This window comes from Lithobates pipiens, unplaced genomic scaffold (genome assembly GCF_037356315.1).
Source record: "Lithobates pipiens isolate NorthernLeopardFrog02 unplaced genomic scaffold, aLitPip1_a1.2 Scaffold_19, whole genome shotgun sequence".
NCBI classification, from domain to species: domain Eukaryota; kingdom Metazoa; phylum Chordata; class Amphibia; order Anura; family Ranidae; genus Lithobates; species Lithobates pipiens.
In genome coordinates, this window is record NW_027507764.1 from 442,812,485 (window position 1) to 442,828,947 (window position 16,463).

At 40.7% G+C, this 16,463-nt stretch overlaps 1 protein-coding gene across 3 annotated transcripts in view; it reads right to left on the bottom strand.

The window, feature by feature from the left end:
* PCMTD1 (protein-L-isoaspartate (D-aspartate) O-methyltransferase domain containing 1) overlaps window positions 1–16,463 on the bottom strand; it is a 70,928-nt gene that overhangs the window by 38,735 nt on the left and 15,730 nt on the right. For 2 of the 3 annotated variants that reach the window (XM_077492673.1, XM_077492674.1), the window contains one exon: window positions 9,898–10,321. In XM_077492673.1, the coding sequence (XP_077348799.1) occupies window positions 9,898–10,204 (307 nt within the window). In that variant the 5' untranslated portion in view covers window positions 10,205–10,321. Of the gene's footprint in view, window positions 1–9,897; window positions 10,322–16,463 lie in introns of those variants that run through there. The other variant, XM_077492675.1, reaches the window with a different exon arrangement.

Sequence of the window (16,463 nt, forward strand, 5' to 3'; positions counted from 1 at the left end):
CCTGATTGCCCCCTAGTTAACCCTTTCACCAGTGATCACCATATAACTGTTACAGGTGACGCTGGTTGGTTAGTTATTTTTTTATAGTTTCAGGGCACCCGCCATTTATTACCTAATAAAGGTTTAACCCCCTGATCACCCGGCGGGTGTCATTTGTGACTAATAACTGTTAGGGCAGTTAGGGTTAGCCCCCTTTAGTTCTAAGGTACCCCCCTAACCCCCCCAATAAAGGTTTAACCCCGTGATCACCCCCCGTCGCCAGTGTCACTAAGGCTGGGTTCACATTGCAGCGGTTTATGAGAACGGATGTGATTCGCACCGCACTGCAGTGCAAATCACATCCGATCTCTGTGCGATTCGAGTTCAGCTATACAGATAGTATGGCTGAATTCGTGTCGCACCCGCCGCAAACTCGCACGGGACCCTTTTTTTGGTCCGCAGCAGAATCGGATCGCATGGGTGTTCACACCATGCGATCCAAGTTTGCAGATCGCACTGCGATATGCAAACTGATCTGGGGGTGTCATTAACATTTCACTGACACTCCCAGCAGTTCGCATAGGGCAGTGTGAACTGCCGCCGGGAGGCATGCGATGCGGGAACCCGCCGCGCATTCGTGGCGTTCCCGCATCGCTCCAGTGTGAACCCAGCCTAATAAGCGATCGTTTTTCTGATCGCTGTATTAGTGTCACAGGTGACGCTAGTTAGGCAGGTAGGTATTTAGGTTCGCCGCAGCTTTTTATAGCGCCAGGGACCCCCATATACTACCGCATAAAGCCCCCTGATTGCCCCTAGTTAACCCTTTCACCAGTGATCACCATATAACTGTTACAGGTGACGCTGGTTGGTTAGTTATTTTTTTATAGTTTCAGGGCACCCGCCATTTATTACCTAGTCTCACTAGTGTACCCCTAAATTTAGGGGTGTCTACTTTCCAAAATGGGGTCATTTGGGGGGGGTTTGTGCCATCTTGGCATTTTATGGCCTTCAAAACTGTAACACCCTTAGAAAGCCTGAAGGCGGTGCTTGGTTTTCGGGGCCCCGTACGCGGCTAGGCTCCCAAAAAGTCCCACATATGTGGTATCCCCGTACTCAGGAGAAGCAGCAGAATTTATTTTGGGGTGTCATTTCACATATGCCCATAGCATGTGTGAGCAATATATCATTTAGTGACAACTTTGTGTAAAAAAAAAAAAAAAATTTTTTTTTTTTTGTCATTATTCAATCGCTTGAGGCAAAAAAATAAAATATTCAATGGGCTCAACATGCCTCTTATCAATTTCCTTAGGGGGTCTACTTTCCAAAATGGGGTCATTTGGAGGGGTTTTGTACTGCCCTGCCATTTTAGCACCTCAAGAAATGAGATAGGCAGTCGTAAACTAAAAGCTGCGTAAATTCCAGAAAACGTACCTTAGTTTGTAGATGTGACAACTTTTGCGCAAACCAATAAATATACAATTATTGACTTTTTTTTTTACCAAAGACATGTGGCTGAATAAATTTTGGCCTAAATGTATGACTAAAATTGAGTTTATTGGATTTTTCTAATAACAAAAAGTAGAAAATATCATTTTTTTTCAAAATTTGCGGTCTTTTTACGTTTATATCGCAAAAAATAAAAATCGCAGAGGCAATCAAATACCATCAAAAGATAGCTCTATTTGTGGGAAGAAAAGGACGCAAATTTTGTTTGGGTACAACATTGCATGACCGCGCAATTACCAGTTAAAGCAGCGCAGTGCCAAAGTGTAAAAAGACCTCTGGTCATTTACCAGCAAAATGGTCCGGTCTGAAAGTGGTTAAATATGAGATCTGGGTTCAAAAAGACCTTAGATCTCATATTTACACTAAAATTTTAAAAAATTGTAATTAAAAAAAGAATAAAATGTCCCTTTACGAGCTATGAGCAGAAGTGACGTTTTGACATCGCTTCCGCCCTGCAATGATATGGAGACGGATGGGGGCCCTCTTCCCCTCATTCATGTCCATACCCAGGGAGAAGGATCCGATCACCTCCTCCGCTACCAACAGGTCGGGGTAAGTGGCGAAGAGGGCACTGGAGAGCAGCGGCAGGGCCCTCTCCCGACGCAGATAAAGTGATCTCATGGCAAATCTGCCGCAGAAACCACTATTATCGGAAACCAGATTGCCCACTGAAGAAGAGGATACCAAGGTTATGGCAGCTAGCTGCTACCATAACAAAGATATCCCTCTTCGAAGATAGGATGTACATTGGTGTGCGGCAGTCCGGAATTGGTTAATCGAATCAATATCACAATATAGCAGACTTACTGCTAGAGGCAGCTCTCCTGTACACAACTCTGCATGTCCACCTGCAGGGGATGCGCAGGCCAGCCACTGCTGTTGTGATTATTCACAGAAGAAGCCAATCTGTAGGGGTCCGGTGCACTGGTTGTCAGCCGACACCCACCAGTCATCAGTAAAACACACAGAATGGAGATCTGCCTATGTAAACAAGGCAGATCTCTGTTCTGACAAGGGGAGGAATTCCCCTATAAAAGCACCTAACACAGTACACAAAAACACTGACTAGGCACACAGTTAACCTCTTGAACGCCCTAGATATTTAACACCTTCCCAGCCACTGACATTAGTACAGTGACAGTGCAAATTTTTAGCACTGATCACTGCATTAGTGTCACTGGTTCCTGCAAAGTGCCAGTTAGGATCCCATTATCCACCACAATATTGAAACGCTGCTATAATAAAATAAAAAAATTACATAAATATATACCATAGTTTTTAGATGCTATAACGCTTGCGTAAACCAATCAATATACACTTATTGGGATTTTCTTTCTACCAAAAACATGTAGCAGAATACATATTGGCCTAAATATGTTTTATAGCTGAACGTAAAAAGATTTTTTTTTTTTATTGTTTTCAAAATTGTCGGTCTTTTTTGTTTATAGCGCAAAAAATAAAAAATGCAGTGGTGAGCAAAAGTAAGTTCTATTTGTGGGAAACAATGACAAATTTAATTTGGGTGCAGCGTTTCATGACTGTGTAATTGTAAATTAAAGTAACGCAATGCCATATCGCAAAAAATGGCCTGCTCATGAAGGGGGTAAATCTTTTGTAGGTCAAGTGTTTAACCACTTCCCGACCAGCGCACGACGATGTACGTCGACAGAATGGCACGGGCAGGCATATTGGCGTACAGGTACGTCCAATATTCGATGCCGCCCTGCCATCGGGAGCGAGCCGCCGGCGGCGCGCTCCCGCGCTGGTCGGGACCCCCGTGAGTCCGGTCGCGGGACCCGATCGCCGCGGGCATCCCTGCGATCGTCTCACGGAGCGGCCGAATGGAGGAAATGCTGTGTAAACAACATTTTTCCATTCTGCCTAGCAACTAGTGATGCTGATCTCTGCTCCATGTGATTGGAGCAGAGATCAGTGTACACTAAATGAAAGCCCAACCCCCCCACAGTTAGTAACACACCCCTAGGAACACTTAACCCCTACACTGCCACCCACTGGTTAACCCTTTCACTGCCAGTGTCATTTACACAGGAATCACTGCATTTATATAGCAGTGATTACTGTATAAATGACAATGGTCCCAAAAATGTGTCAAAAATGTCCGATGGGTCCCCCACAATGTCGCAGTCACAATAAAAATCGCAGATCGCCGCCATTACTAGTAAAAAAAATAATAATAAAAAATTATTAATAAAAATGCTATAAAACTATCCCTATTTTGTAAACGCTATAACTTTTGCGCAAACCAATCAATAATCGCTTATTGCGATTTTTTTTACCAAAAATATGTAGAAGAATACGTATCGGCCTAAACTGAGGGAAAAAAATGTTTTTTTATATATTTTTGGGGGATATTTATTATAACAAAAAGTAAAAAATAATGCGTTTTTTTCAAAATTGTCGCTCTATTTTTGTTTATAGCGCAAAAAATAAAAACCGCAGGGGTGATCAAATACCACCAAAAGAAAGCTCTATTTGTAGGAAAAAAAGGACGTCAATTTTGTTTGGGAGTCACGTCGCACGACCGCGCAATTGTCAGTTAAAGCGACGCAGTGCCGAATCGCAAAAAGTGGTCTGGTCTTTGACCAGCAAATTGGTCCGGTCTGAAAGTGGTTAAGCAATACAGCAATTTTTTTTCCTACTGGGATAAAGGTATTACAAAAATGAAAAAAGCTGAACATTGCAAGTGTTAAATAATTTCTCTAGACCACTGGTGATTTACCTGGGGGGCGACGTGCTCCAAAGTTCAGCATTTGCATCCATAGACATGCCGGACCTGGCTCCACCCCCCCCCCCCCCCCCCGACACTCCATTGGATTTTGTTTGACAGCAATGGGAGCCAATGGCTGCACTGCTATCAATCCATCCAATCAAGAGCCGGGACCCCATGCAGAGAAGGAGAGTGCGTCTCCGCCCACAGAGACATGGGACTCAAGTAAGTAAAGCGGGGGGAGCTGGGGGGCTCCCCTGTTGAAAAAACATGGGAGTTTACAACCCCTTTAAAGTATTGGTAAGCTGTGATATATTAAATTTGAGTTTAGATAAGCTTTAACAAGATAATCATGTGATAGGATTTTTGTTTTAACCATAACATAAATACTACAGTTTGGCAACACATGTAATTTCTGTTATTTATCATTTTGGCAGTTAGAATTGTGCAATTAAAACAGTTAAGGCCCCTATCGCACTTGATCAACTTGTCCTGCGACTTGGGACTGCAAACCCATGATTCCCAATGAGTACCGTTTATATCTGTGCGACTTAAAGTTGCAGCAACTTCAAAAAGTAGTCCATACACTACTTTGGTCCCACCTCAAGATTACACAGGTATTGCTTCAAGTTGCGTCAAAGTCATGTCAAAGTGTGTGAAAGGGGCCTTAAAGAGGAAGTAAACCCTTCCAAACAACTTGGACCTATAGGTAAGCCTAGATTAAGGCTTACCTGTAGGTCCAAGCAATATCTCCTAAACCTATATGGTTTAGGAGATATTTGCCCGAAAATGGGCACCGCTGTCTACGGCGCATGCGCCGTAGACAGCGGCGCGCAGGCGCACTAAATGCGGCAAATCCAAGAATGGATTTGCCAAATTTGTCGACTTCCGTGCGCATGCGCGGGAGTGACGTCATCGCGGCTTCGCTGTATGACAGCGCCGGAGCTGCAAAACGCGACTCCCGTGCGCATGCGCGGGAGTGACGTCATCGCGGTTGCGCCGCTGTCATTGGTCGGAGCTGCGAGACGCCACCAGCAAGATGGACGCGGCGGACTACAGGGATCAGCGGCGACTTCGCTGGCTCCTGTGTCAGGTAAGTGACACATAATGAGCTACTATGCGATGCATAGTAGTCCATTATGCTTTACCTTTGCAGGGAAAAAAAGAGGAAGTAAACCCATCAGGGTTTACTTCCTCTTTAAGAAGAGTTCAAGGTATTGCACTTTTACCAGCTTGGACCAATGTAAAACCTTCAATTGCGTCATAATAAAGTAGAACAGTTATTTGGAAAGATGCGGAGTGTATCTTTTGTGTCTACAAAATGAATACATACACTGCGCTTCAAAATGTAAATAGACTCTACAAAATAAATTTTTTGTGATATCAAAAAGTGCATACATGCATGTAAAATAGATACAGTGATACCACAGTTTTGACCAACTATAGAAAGTGACAATATTGCAACAAACAAAATCATATAATAAATATATTATTTAAAAAGTGCTACTGTGCATACATATGATAAATAGCTATACAAAAAAGTTATTGCCTAGGTGCTCCCCCCTAGGCAATAAACACTCACCTTACAGCGTGTGACTTTGCACTTAAGCTCAGTCAATACACACCACTGAACCACCTCTGGGGCTCAGCCGTTTTAACCAGACTCCTGGATCCATCAGCACAATACCTCGGTTTACTAAAAAAAGGACTGGATGGTGTAATATTGTTTGAACAGTTTATTAAAGGGGTTGTAAAGGTACATTTTTTATTTGCCAACTAGCTTCCTTTAAGCTAATGCAGTACTAGTTCACTTACCTGTTCCTTCGATTTCTCTTCTAAATGTCACTAATCCTTGTTTGAAATCCTCACTTCCAGTTTGTTTTCATGGAGCCTGTCACCATCAGTCGAGCCGTTTTGCCTGGTGGTGAGTGATCGTGCTCGCCCCCTCCCTAGGACTACAGCCCTGCGTGGAGATGCTCTCTCAGAGACACAGGGGCTGGTGGTTAGTGGGTGTGTCTATGATGTTGCAGCGTGCCTTATTTGTAACTTGCACTAATCTTCACTGCCCCGCCTTGACTCCGCCCCCTAATTTGAGCGGCGTGTCAACGAGAACGTTGCTCGTTCTCGTTAGTTGAAATATAGAAAAAAATGGCACTGCGCATGCGGGATGCCACGAAGCATAACGGGAAATGTAGTTCCGTGGTTGCCGTGATGGCGCTTTAATGTACGCGCACTGCAAACCCGGAAGTAGAGGAAAGATTCGCTGGAGGATGATTATTACATACAAATTTAACAGGTAATAAAATATTTTTGGAGGAAATCATATTATTAGAAATCAGTATGTAACAGAGTGTGGTAATAAGAAACAACTCAAGATACACTATCAATGACCTCCCGATTAGTATATCATCACAGCGCTCAAACACACCCTCCCTCCAGCTGCCACTTAAAAAGTTAAATATATCTATCAGAAGGTGAAAAGAGAGCAAATCTATCACTTGAAATGTAAAAAAACAAAAAAACACCTAGTGGCGCTATACGAAATCCACACTGTTAGATAACAGTGTGCTATAATAACCAAAGATAACCCACGTGAAAATTATAAATAATGTGCATAAATATATTCAACAATACAATAAATCGTGATGAAGTAGCAACGAAATATAATCAAAAAAATATATAATCAAATATATAAATCACGCAAAAGTGATGCTGTGGATATGCGACAAAAGGTGAATAAAAATGAACACAATGACAAATAGTGCTCTAATAAAGGTGTGCAGTTCCAAAGTGACTTCAATCAAATACAATTAATGAGGAGCAATAACCGTGATGATGGCAATAGTTCAAAAAATAGTTCAATTAAAAACCCATGAGGAAGTCCATTGGACGAAACATGTCGGGGGGCGTGGCTATATGGCGACCAGCACACACAGTAATTGACTTGATAGAAGGCGGAGGAAGGAGAACATACAGGTTGAAGGACTGGATATCACCATTTGGCGCTGTTTTCAAATTGAGCTGTCTGCTGTCAGGTACCACACAGATACCTTGTGTAGAGACGGTGCTATGTGATACTACCTAGCTTGCTTCCAGTACACTCACCAATGCCTATGAGGGAAGAACCTTTGAATTGACCAGTGGATTGTCTATTTGAAGTGCCTGTTTTTAATTGAATCCATGTGAGTGTGATTTTAAATTTGACGTTTTATTAAAATAGCTTTACATTATTGCACTATGGGAAGTTTCTTTTGTCTCCTTGAGGTAATTCTGAGATAATAAGTGATTATCCTCTGCCTGCGAAGTTTTCATAAGAAGTGGCTTGGAGAAATAATCATCATCTGTATACACTATAAGCGTTTTTTGCCCGACACGAGAGTGCTGGGCAATACTGCTGGTGAGTTTTTTGAACAAGGGGGGCACGAACACCAAGGGTGCGGTGGAGGTTTTGCATTTGATGGACACTTGACTACAGAATGTTTACTTGAATCAATCATTTTTTGAACTATCGCCATCATCACGGTTATTGCTCCTCATTAATTGTATTTGATTGACGTCACTTTGGAACTGCACACCTTTATTAGAGCACTATTTGTCATTGTGTTCATTTTTATTCACCTTTTGTCACATATCCACAGCATCACTTTTGCGTGATTTATATATTTGATTATATATTTTTTTGATTATATTTCGTTGCTACTTCATCACGATTTATTGTATTGTTGATTATATTTATGCACATTATTTATAATTTTCACGTGGGTTATCTTTGGTTATTATAGCACACTGTTATCTAACAGTGTGGATTTCGTATAGCGCCACTAGGTGTTTTTTTGTTTTTTTACATTTCAAGTGATAGATTTGCTCTCTTTTCACCTTCTGATAGAGTGTGGTAATAGCTTAAAACATTTTTACCTTTACAACCCCTTTAATCACAAATAAACCCCCCCTGAGGGGTACTAGACAGGTGAGTCAGTGCACCACTCTACATCAGGCAAAAACCTCTAAAATACCGAACCAGTGTCGGGATGGTATGAGGATCCTTCCTGACAGATCACCTGCTTTATATATATATATATATATATATATATATATATATATATATATATATATATATATATCACACTCACACACACATACATACACTTACCATATTTATCCACGTAAAACACACACTTTTCTTCCCCTTAAAATCAGGGGAAAATCGCAGGTGCGTGTTATATGCCAAGCCTCCACCATTTTGGAGACTCTAGGCGGCTTTCAACCACCTTCGGCTCTTCTCGGCAGCCGAAAACCGCCGAGAGCGGGCGAAAGCTGACGAGAACAGCCGAAGGCGGCCAAGAACTACCGAGCGCTGTCAAGATACACAGGACATCTCGGCGGCGCCATTTTTAAAAATAAAAGCTGCAAATAAAACTGACAAGGCTGAAAATTACACTGACAAGGGTACAATGATGGACAAGGCTGCATGACAAGGGTACAATGATGGACAAGGCTGCAGATGGACACTGATAAGGCTGCATTGATGGGCATTTAAATGTAAGGTTTTTTTTTCCTTAAAATTCCCTCCTAAACTTGGGGTGCGTGTTATACGCCGATAAATACGTTTTTTTTTTTGTTTGTTTTTTTGTTTGTTTTTTGGGATAGCTATTTATCATATGTATGCACAGTAGCACTTTTTGGTATATTTGATGATTTTGTTCGTTGCAATATTGTCACTTTCTACAGTTGGCCAAAACTGGTATCACCGTATTTATTTCACATGCATGTATGCACTTTTTGATATGACAAACATTTGTTGTGTAGAGTCTATTTACATTTTGAAGCACAGCATATGTATTCATTTTGTTTATATCTGCATGACTTTATGAGACGTGTATAATGCTTGCAGCTGTATTCACTGTGCCATTTAGGCGGCTTTATTAGTGGCGGCTCACAGGACGTTTTTATACATTTGTATCTTTTGTGTCTGTTTCCTACTGCAGTAGTTACTATTCATTTGGAACCACTAATCAATATGAGGATAGGAGTTGCCCATCTATAAAATTCCATGTCACTATGCATATACCAAACTTGTGTGATCACTTTAGAAGCTGGAAATCACTGCGCTATTCAGAGAAAGCTTTGCATTTTACGAATGCAAAATGTTCTAGAACTATAAAAGGTGGAGAGAGCGCGACATCACCGCTCCACCTCGTCCAATTAGAGAACACTTTGCATCGAGTGAGGTTAAGCAATGCAATCTCTGAAACGCACCTCTGCCGAGTGGCTGACCTCCTGTGTTCACAATGGAGCAAGCCAGCAGCCCTGCATGGGACCCAGAAGCTAGTGGAAATCACTGAAATAGCGATGTCTACTACTTCACAGCTTTTAGAGGGATCCAACAAGTATGGTATATCCATAGTTACATAATGTAACTATGTCAAAAATGTCATAGCTGGAATTCTTTACTATAGTAAGTATACACTAACCTATACATGTATACCATCCTTATAGATGTGAATAATAACAAACAGATATCTAATGATTTAATACAATTATGAAGTGTTTAGTTCTTAAGAGTCTTAGTCGTGATTTCCAATATACTCTTCTTATATATATTGCTCAACCAAATCTGAAAAAAAATGTCTTACAACCATTTACAGCACCAAATGATACTAATTAGAAAAATGAAAAGTGTTTACCTAAAATTAAGCCCACCATTGTACTTAAATATCCAGTTCCACTTCCAAGGTTTAGAAAAGATAATCCCGGTTGAAGCTTTAATGCCTCCATGACTTCTGAATAGATACAAGGTGCAGATAGGTGTATGTTCCCATGCTTCCATGCCAAGTCTTTATATGCATTGTCCCTGTAACCTTCCAAGTAATATTCTCCTCGGTCAATTGCTCTGAAGGCTTGTTCTACTTTTTCAGTACGTATATACTGAGCCTCTTTCAGATTGTCAATTAAATCATCATTGTCTTCCCCAGCGCTCACTGCTCCTCCCATGATAGGTCAATAGTTTAAAATGAATTTGTTACATTCGACAAAAGGAGGAGTAAAGTATTAATGAGATCACCAATTTGACCTCTAGCAGGTTAGCGCTACGACTTCAGTGTGTGCATCCTGTGGAAATAAAAAAATAAATAAAAAAGATGCAATAGATTTGAGTTTCTCATAAACAAACAGAACAAAAGCAAACATTAACAGGGTAGGTGGTAGAAGGCATTTCAGGAGAACAATTTGTGTTTTCTTGACCCTTCCTTTTAGCAACACAGCAGGATCTCCTACTGAAGCAGCCACAATTTCAGATATTGTGTGTACCATCATGGAATGAGAAAAGAATCCTTTTATTCAGTGGTCATATTAAGGCTTTCCTGCTGTTTAGAATAGAGCTGTGAGAGATGAAGATGTGTTACTGTATAGATAGTATTTCCATTTATGTAAAGCCTCAATTTTTACAAAATATAAATTCCATAATGCCTCTGCCTCTAGGAGTCATGGCACCTGTTCACATCCGAGTGTTTTGTCACCTGTAGCAAAACGTCTGAAAAATGCCCTAAGCTGAAAAAAGAACATGGGCTTCTTTGGCGCAGATTACAGGCGTTTTTCTGCCTTTTACATTGGTGACCTGAACAAAATTGAGTCAAAATCACGGGAAAAAATGCTGTAAAAACTCACGACTTTGAAAAGCTCAGGTGTGAATGCAGCCTTGAATAGAGAAAATGTTTTAAGACTCGGACATACCACAGACTGGATTCAAATGTTTTTTACAATAAAAAAAAAAAAAAAAAGGAGATGGGTGAAATGTTGAAAAACAAGAATAAAATAAAGACTTTGCTAGGTTGCAATTACTGTATTTTAAAAAATTTGCATTACTAACTTTTACATATGTATGAAAAAAAAAAGGAGAAACTGAAGCCCTGAGGCCATCTGTGGTAAACTAAATTGATTAGGCGTGATTTGGAAAGGCACACACCTTTCTATAAAAGGCCTCAGAGCTAACAATGCATTCTGCATCAGAGCAAAAACCATGAGGTCAAAGGAATAGCTTGCTTAGTGGACTCCATAATTCTCAAATGGAAGTATATTGGCACAACCAGGACTCTTCCAAGAGCTGGATGCCCGACCCAACTGAGCAATTAAGGGAGAAGGGCCTTTTTAAGGCTGGTGACCAAGAACCCCGATGGTTATTCTGACTGAGCTCCAGAGATCCTGTGTGGAGATTGGATAAAGTTCCAGATGCACAACCATCATTGCAGCCCTCCAACGATCTGGGCTGTATGGCTAGACAGAAGTCTCTCCTCAGTGCATAAAACATGAAAGTCCACTTGGATTTTGCAAAAAAACACTTGAAGGACTCTCAGACTGTGAGGAAGAAGATTCTTTGGTCTAATGAAAACAAAGTTGAACTGTTTGGCCTCAATTCTAAAAGTTATGTCTCGAGGAAACCAGTCACTGCTCATCAGCTGCCCAATACCATCCCAACAGTGAAGCATGGTGTGGCAGCATCAGGCCATGGGGTAATTCTAAGCAGCAGGGCCTGGGAGACTGGGCAGGATTGAGAGGAAGCTGAATGGTGCAAAGTACAGAGATATCCTCAATGAAAACCTGTTCCACAGCTCTCAGGACCTCCGACTGGGCCCAAGGTTCACCTTTCAACATGACAATGATACTAAGCAAACAACTCTGAATGTCCTAGAGCGGCCCAACCAGAGCCCTGTCTTAAACCCTATTGAACATCTCTGGAAAGACCTGAAAATGGCTTTCCTCCGACAGTCCCCATCGAACCTGACTGAGTTTGAGAGGATTTGCAAAGAATGGCAGATGTGCAAAACTTGTTGTGTCATACCCACAAAGACTCAAGGCTGTAATTGCTGCCAAAAGTGCTTCAACAAAGTGCTGAGTAAAGAAAGTGGAAGTCTATTCTAAAACTAAAGTCCCTGCATCTATAGACACCCACGATCTAACACTAACCTATCTAGCCCTGTAAAGAAAAAATTAGTATACATAATTTTTTGAAGCTGATCCGACCCAATCTCCAGCGGCGGTAGCTCTGCAGAGGACATGGCCGAAAACGGCTGTGAAATGAATGGGAAGCGACGCCACCCATAGAGTTACTATGGGGCTTCCGTTGTCAGACCTGTCCTCTGCACCCGCCTACACAGCAAAGCCATGGCTAACAGCTCAGCATGGGATCTGTTCGGATTAGCTTCAGAAAAGGTACGTATACTAATTTTTCTTTACGGAGCTAGATAGGTTAGTGTTAGATCGCAGGTGTCAATAGATGCAGGGAGTTTTAGAATGGACTTCCACTTTAAGTACATGTGATATTTTAGTGTTTACTTTTTAATAAATCCACAGACATGCCTAAAAAACAGTTTTCACTGTCATTATGGGGTACTAAGTGCAGATTAATGAGAAAAATAAATAATTTAAAGCTGTAGTATCAGGCTGCAACATGATAAAATTGAAAAAAGCGAAGGGGGTCTGAATACTTTATGAATGTATTGTATATATTGATAAGAGGGGAGAAATCAAGGGCACTGACAGCCCTCAAAAATGGCAGAGCAAAAAAAAGATTCATCAAAAATCGAGACATTTAAAAAGCACTAGATATCGACATACGTGATATAAAATTAACTAATTTTTAATGATATATAAATTTCTCAGATAAAACCCAAATAAGTTTCAAAGGATAAAAACATGTAAATACAAGACCTGCAGTTACACCATATACATAGATTGATGAAGGTTTTAATGCATATCCACTGATGGTGACCAGGAGTAGTTATCTCAAACAGGTTTTGCTTTTAAATTTGGCTTCATCTGGAGACTTTTTACTAAAAATTGCATAAATGCTAACAAGTTAATTCAATATAAACAATGACTGGATATAACCCCTAGAGAAGTGTCCCACACAAATTGTTCATCTTCAAAGCCCAGGGTGGCATATGATAAGCCACAGCAGAAGTGCCAAGGATGATTTCACAAATATATTTCTCACAAAGAATGTGGATAAATATAACCACACTAGGGTGATATCACAGAACCTGCTAGTCCCAATATAAGGGCATATGAATTGTATCCCTGAAGCATGAAGGTCCATATGCCAATTAAACAGATGCTTAAGAGAGAAAGTCCACTCTGGCACTTGGATCCATTATACAACCATCATCCCCATGCGAACAGACACAAGTTTTACAAAAATGTCAGTGTGGGGAGTTTTATGTGCCACTTGCCTGTACCTAATGGACTGTTAATTGTCCACTGTCCAGTAAGGTTCGATTCACACTAGCGCGTTTTTTGATGCATTTTGCAGAAATGCAAGGAAATTTTTTAACATGGGTTCCTATGGAACATGTTCACATCAATGCATTTTTGTGCCTCTGCGTTTTTGGAAAGGGTCGGGACTTTTTTCATGCAAAATGCAGTGTTTTGCATGTAATAGAAGTCAATGGACCTGCATCAAAAACGCAAGTACCGCATTTTGCCGCTATTTGCGTTTTTTTTCTTTCCACTGTATATATCTGGTTGCTAAGCAACCAGTGTAAAAAAAAAAGAAAAGAAAAAAAAAACGCAAAACATGGCAAAATCACGGTAAAAACACGTGTCCAAAAACGCTCAAAAGCAACATGCATAGATGTGAATCAAGCCTTAGGCAGTAAAAAGATTCATTGCCAAACACTGTGCTAGGTTACTGCCATTATAGTCTACTTAGCAAAGTTTGGCCCTGGAGGAATTGCAAAGTGCCTGCAGTGTAGACTGGTCCTGGGTACACTGCAAAAAGTCATGGCAAAAAGAGTCTTGGTTCTGCTGGACCACATATTGCAATACTCTGGAGCAATGGTGAGCAAATCATTTAGGCAAGCTGAAATTTGCACTAAAACAATCTGGGGAATCTGGGTGTTGCCTAGAATTGCTGATTCCCTCTGCTGGGCAAACCAATCACTTATAGTAAAGGTTTCTTACTTGTTCATGTCCTGTGAACAGGATCAGAGGAATGTGCCAACAAGCAAATGCCTATGATGGAACATCCCTTTTACTACTTAATTGCTAGCTATTGGGCCACAGTGAATATTCAAACCAGAGCAAAGGTTCAAATTTCTAGCATCAAGCCGGAGCACATTTTAGAGGCTGCTATTTCTGATCTTAATTCTCTTTTTTTAAAGCTATTCAAGACAACTGATAAAAAACATTGGTGAGCTACTAATGCTGTCCAGCAAACATTGCAGCTGTGGTAGCCAGATGTCTCACTCAATTTACCTTAAAGCGGTATTAAAAAATTGTAATTTTTTTTCCCCACAAATAGAGCTTATTTTTTTTTTGGTGGCATTTGATCACCTCTGCGGTTTTTATTTTTTGCGCTATAAAAAAAAACAGCAATAAAAAATAAATAAATAAAATAAAAAACAATATCTTTTACCTTTTGCTATAATAGATATCCCATATTTAAAAAAATAAAATAAAAATAATTTCCTCAGTTTAAGCCAATAAGTATTCAACATATTTTTTGAGGAAATAAAAACAAAAAAAGGCAAGCAGTGTATATTGATCGGTTTGCACAGAAGTTATAGCGTCTACAAAATAGGGAATAGATTTATGGCATTTTTAAAAATGTATTTATTTATTTTTTGCACTAGTAATGGCGGTGATCTGCGATTTTTTATCGGGACTGCGATATTGCGGCGGACAGATCGGACACTTTTGACCCATTTCTGGGACCAGTGACATTTATACAGCGATCAGTGATATAAGAATACACTGATTACTGTATAAATGACACTGGCAGGAAAGAGGTTAACATTAGGGGGCGATCAAGGGGTTAACTGTGTTTCCTAGGTGTGCTCTAACTGTAGGGGGGATGGGACTGACTAGGGCAGTGATGGCGAACCTTGGCACTCCAGATGTTTTAGAACTACATTTCCCATGATGCTCCACTACACTGCAGTGTGCATGAGCATCATGGGAAATGTAGTTCCAAAACATCTGGGGTGCCAAGGTTCGCCATCACTGGACTAAGGGAAGAGAGAGATCAGTGTTCATACTTAGTATGAACACATTATCTGTCTCATCTCCCCTGAGAACTGGGATTTGTGCATTTACGCATACACACACACACACACACACACACACACACACACACACACACACACACACACACACACACACACACACACACACACACACACACACACACACACGTTCTCGTTCTGTAATCCAGGGTCTGGTATTGATTTTGGGGGGCCACGTTTATTTTTTGGCATGGGGTTTCCCCTTAAAATCCATACTAGGCTGGAGGGTCTGGTATGGTCTTGGGGGAGGACCCCACGTCATTTTTTTCTTTTTTTTTCATTTTGCCGCAGGATTCCCTTTCAAGATCCATACCAGACTCAAAGGGTCTGATATAGATCTGGGGAGGGGGCCCACACCATTTTTTATTTTTATTTTGGCATGGGGTTCTCCTTCAAGATCCTCAGAGCACAAGTCGCATGCCACAAGAATGTGACTTCCAGTCAAACCAATGGGCTGAAAGTGGGATCGGTTAAGACGGCTCTCAGAGAACCATTGATTTTGACACGTCACACGACTTGTGCTCTGTAGTAACTGTATTTGGGAGTGGAGAACAGAAGAGGCAAATAAATGCTGCTAAACACGCATTAACGCCAATAGAAAAATTACTAAAATCACGTTTTTACAGCAGTTTTTCCTGGTGTCAGCACTGGCTTTGCAGCTTTTTTTTAACCCCCTGTGTGCATGAGGACTAACCATTAAGAACTCACCCATGATATTTTGATGAACCATCTTCAAAAATCGTATTATTGCTTATATAGAGACTTTGGGGGTTATTTACTAAAGGCAAATCCACTTTGCACTACAAGTGCAGTCGCTGTAGATATGAGGGGGACATTCAAGGAAAATAAAAAACAGCATTTTAGCTTGCATATGATTGGATGATAAAATCAGCAGAGCTTCCACTCATTTCAGATCTACCCCTTAGATTTACAGCAAGTGCATTTGTAGTGCAAAGTGGATTAGCCTTTCGTAAGTAACCCCCTTTGTTTCTTATATTCATCCACCTGTTTGTAATCTACTTACACATAGAGATGATGGTTTTACAAGCCCGTTTTAATATGGTGTAGCGCTGTCTTTTTGGCACTATGAAAGTAGAAAATATATTTTTTTCAGTCTTACAGTGGTAATCAAATACCATCAAAAGAAAGCTCTATTTATGTGAAAAATTTAAAAATGATATAGATTTCATTTG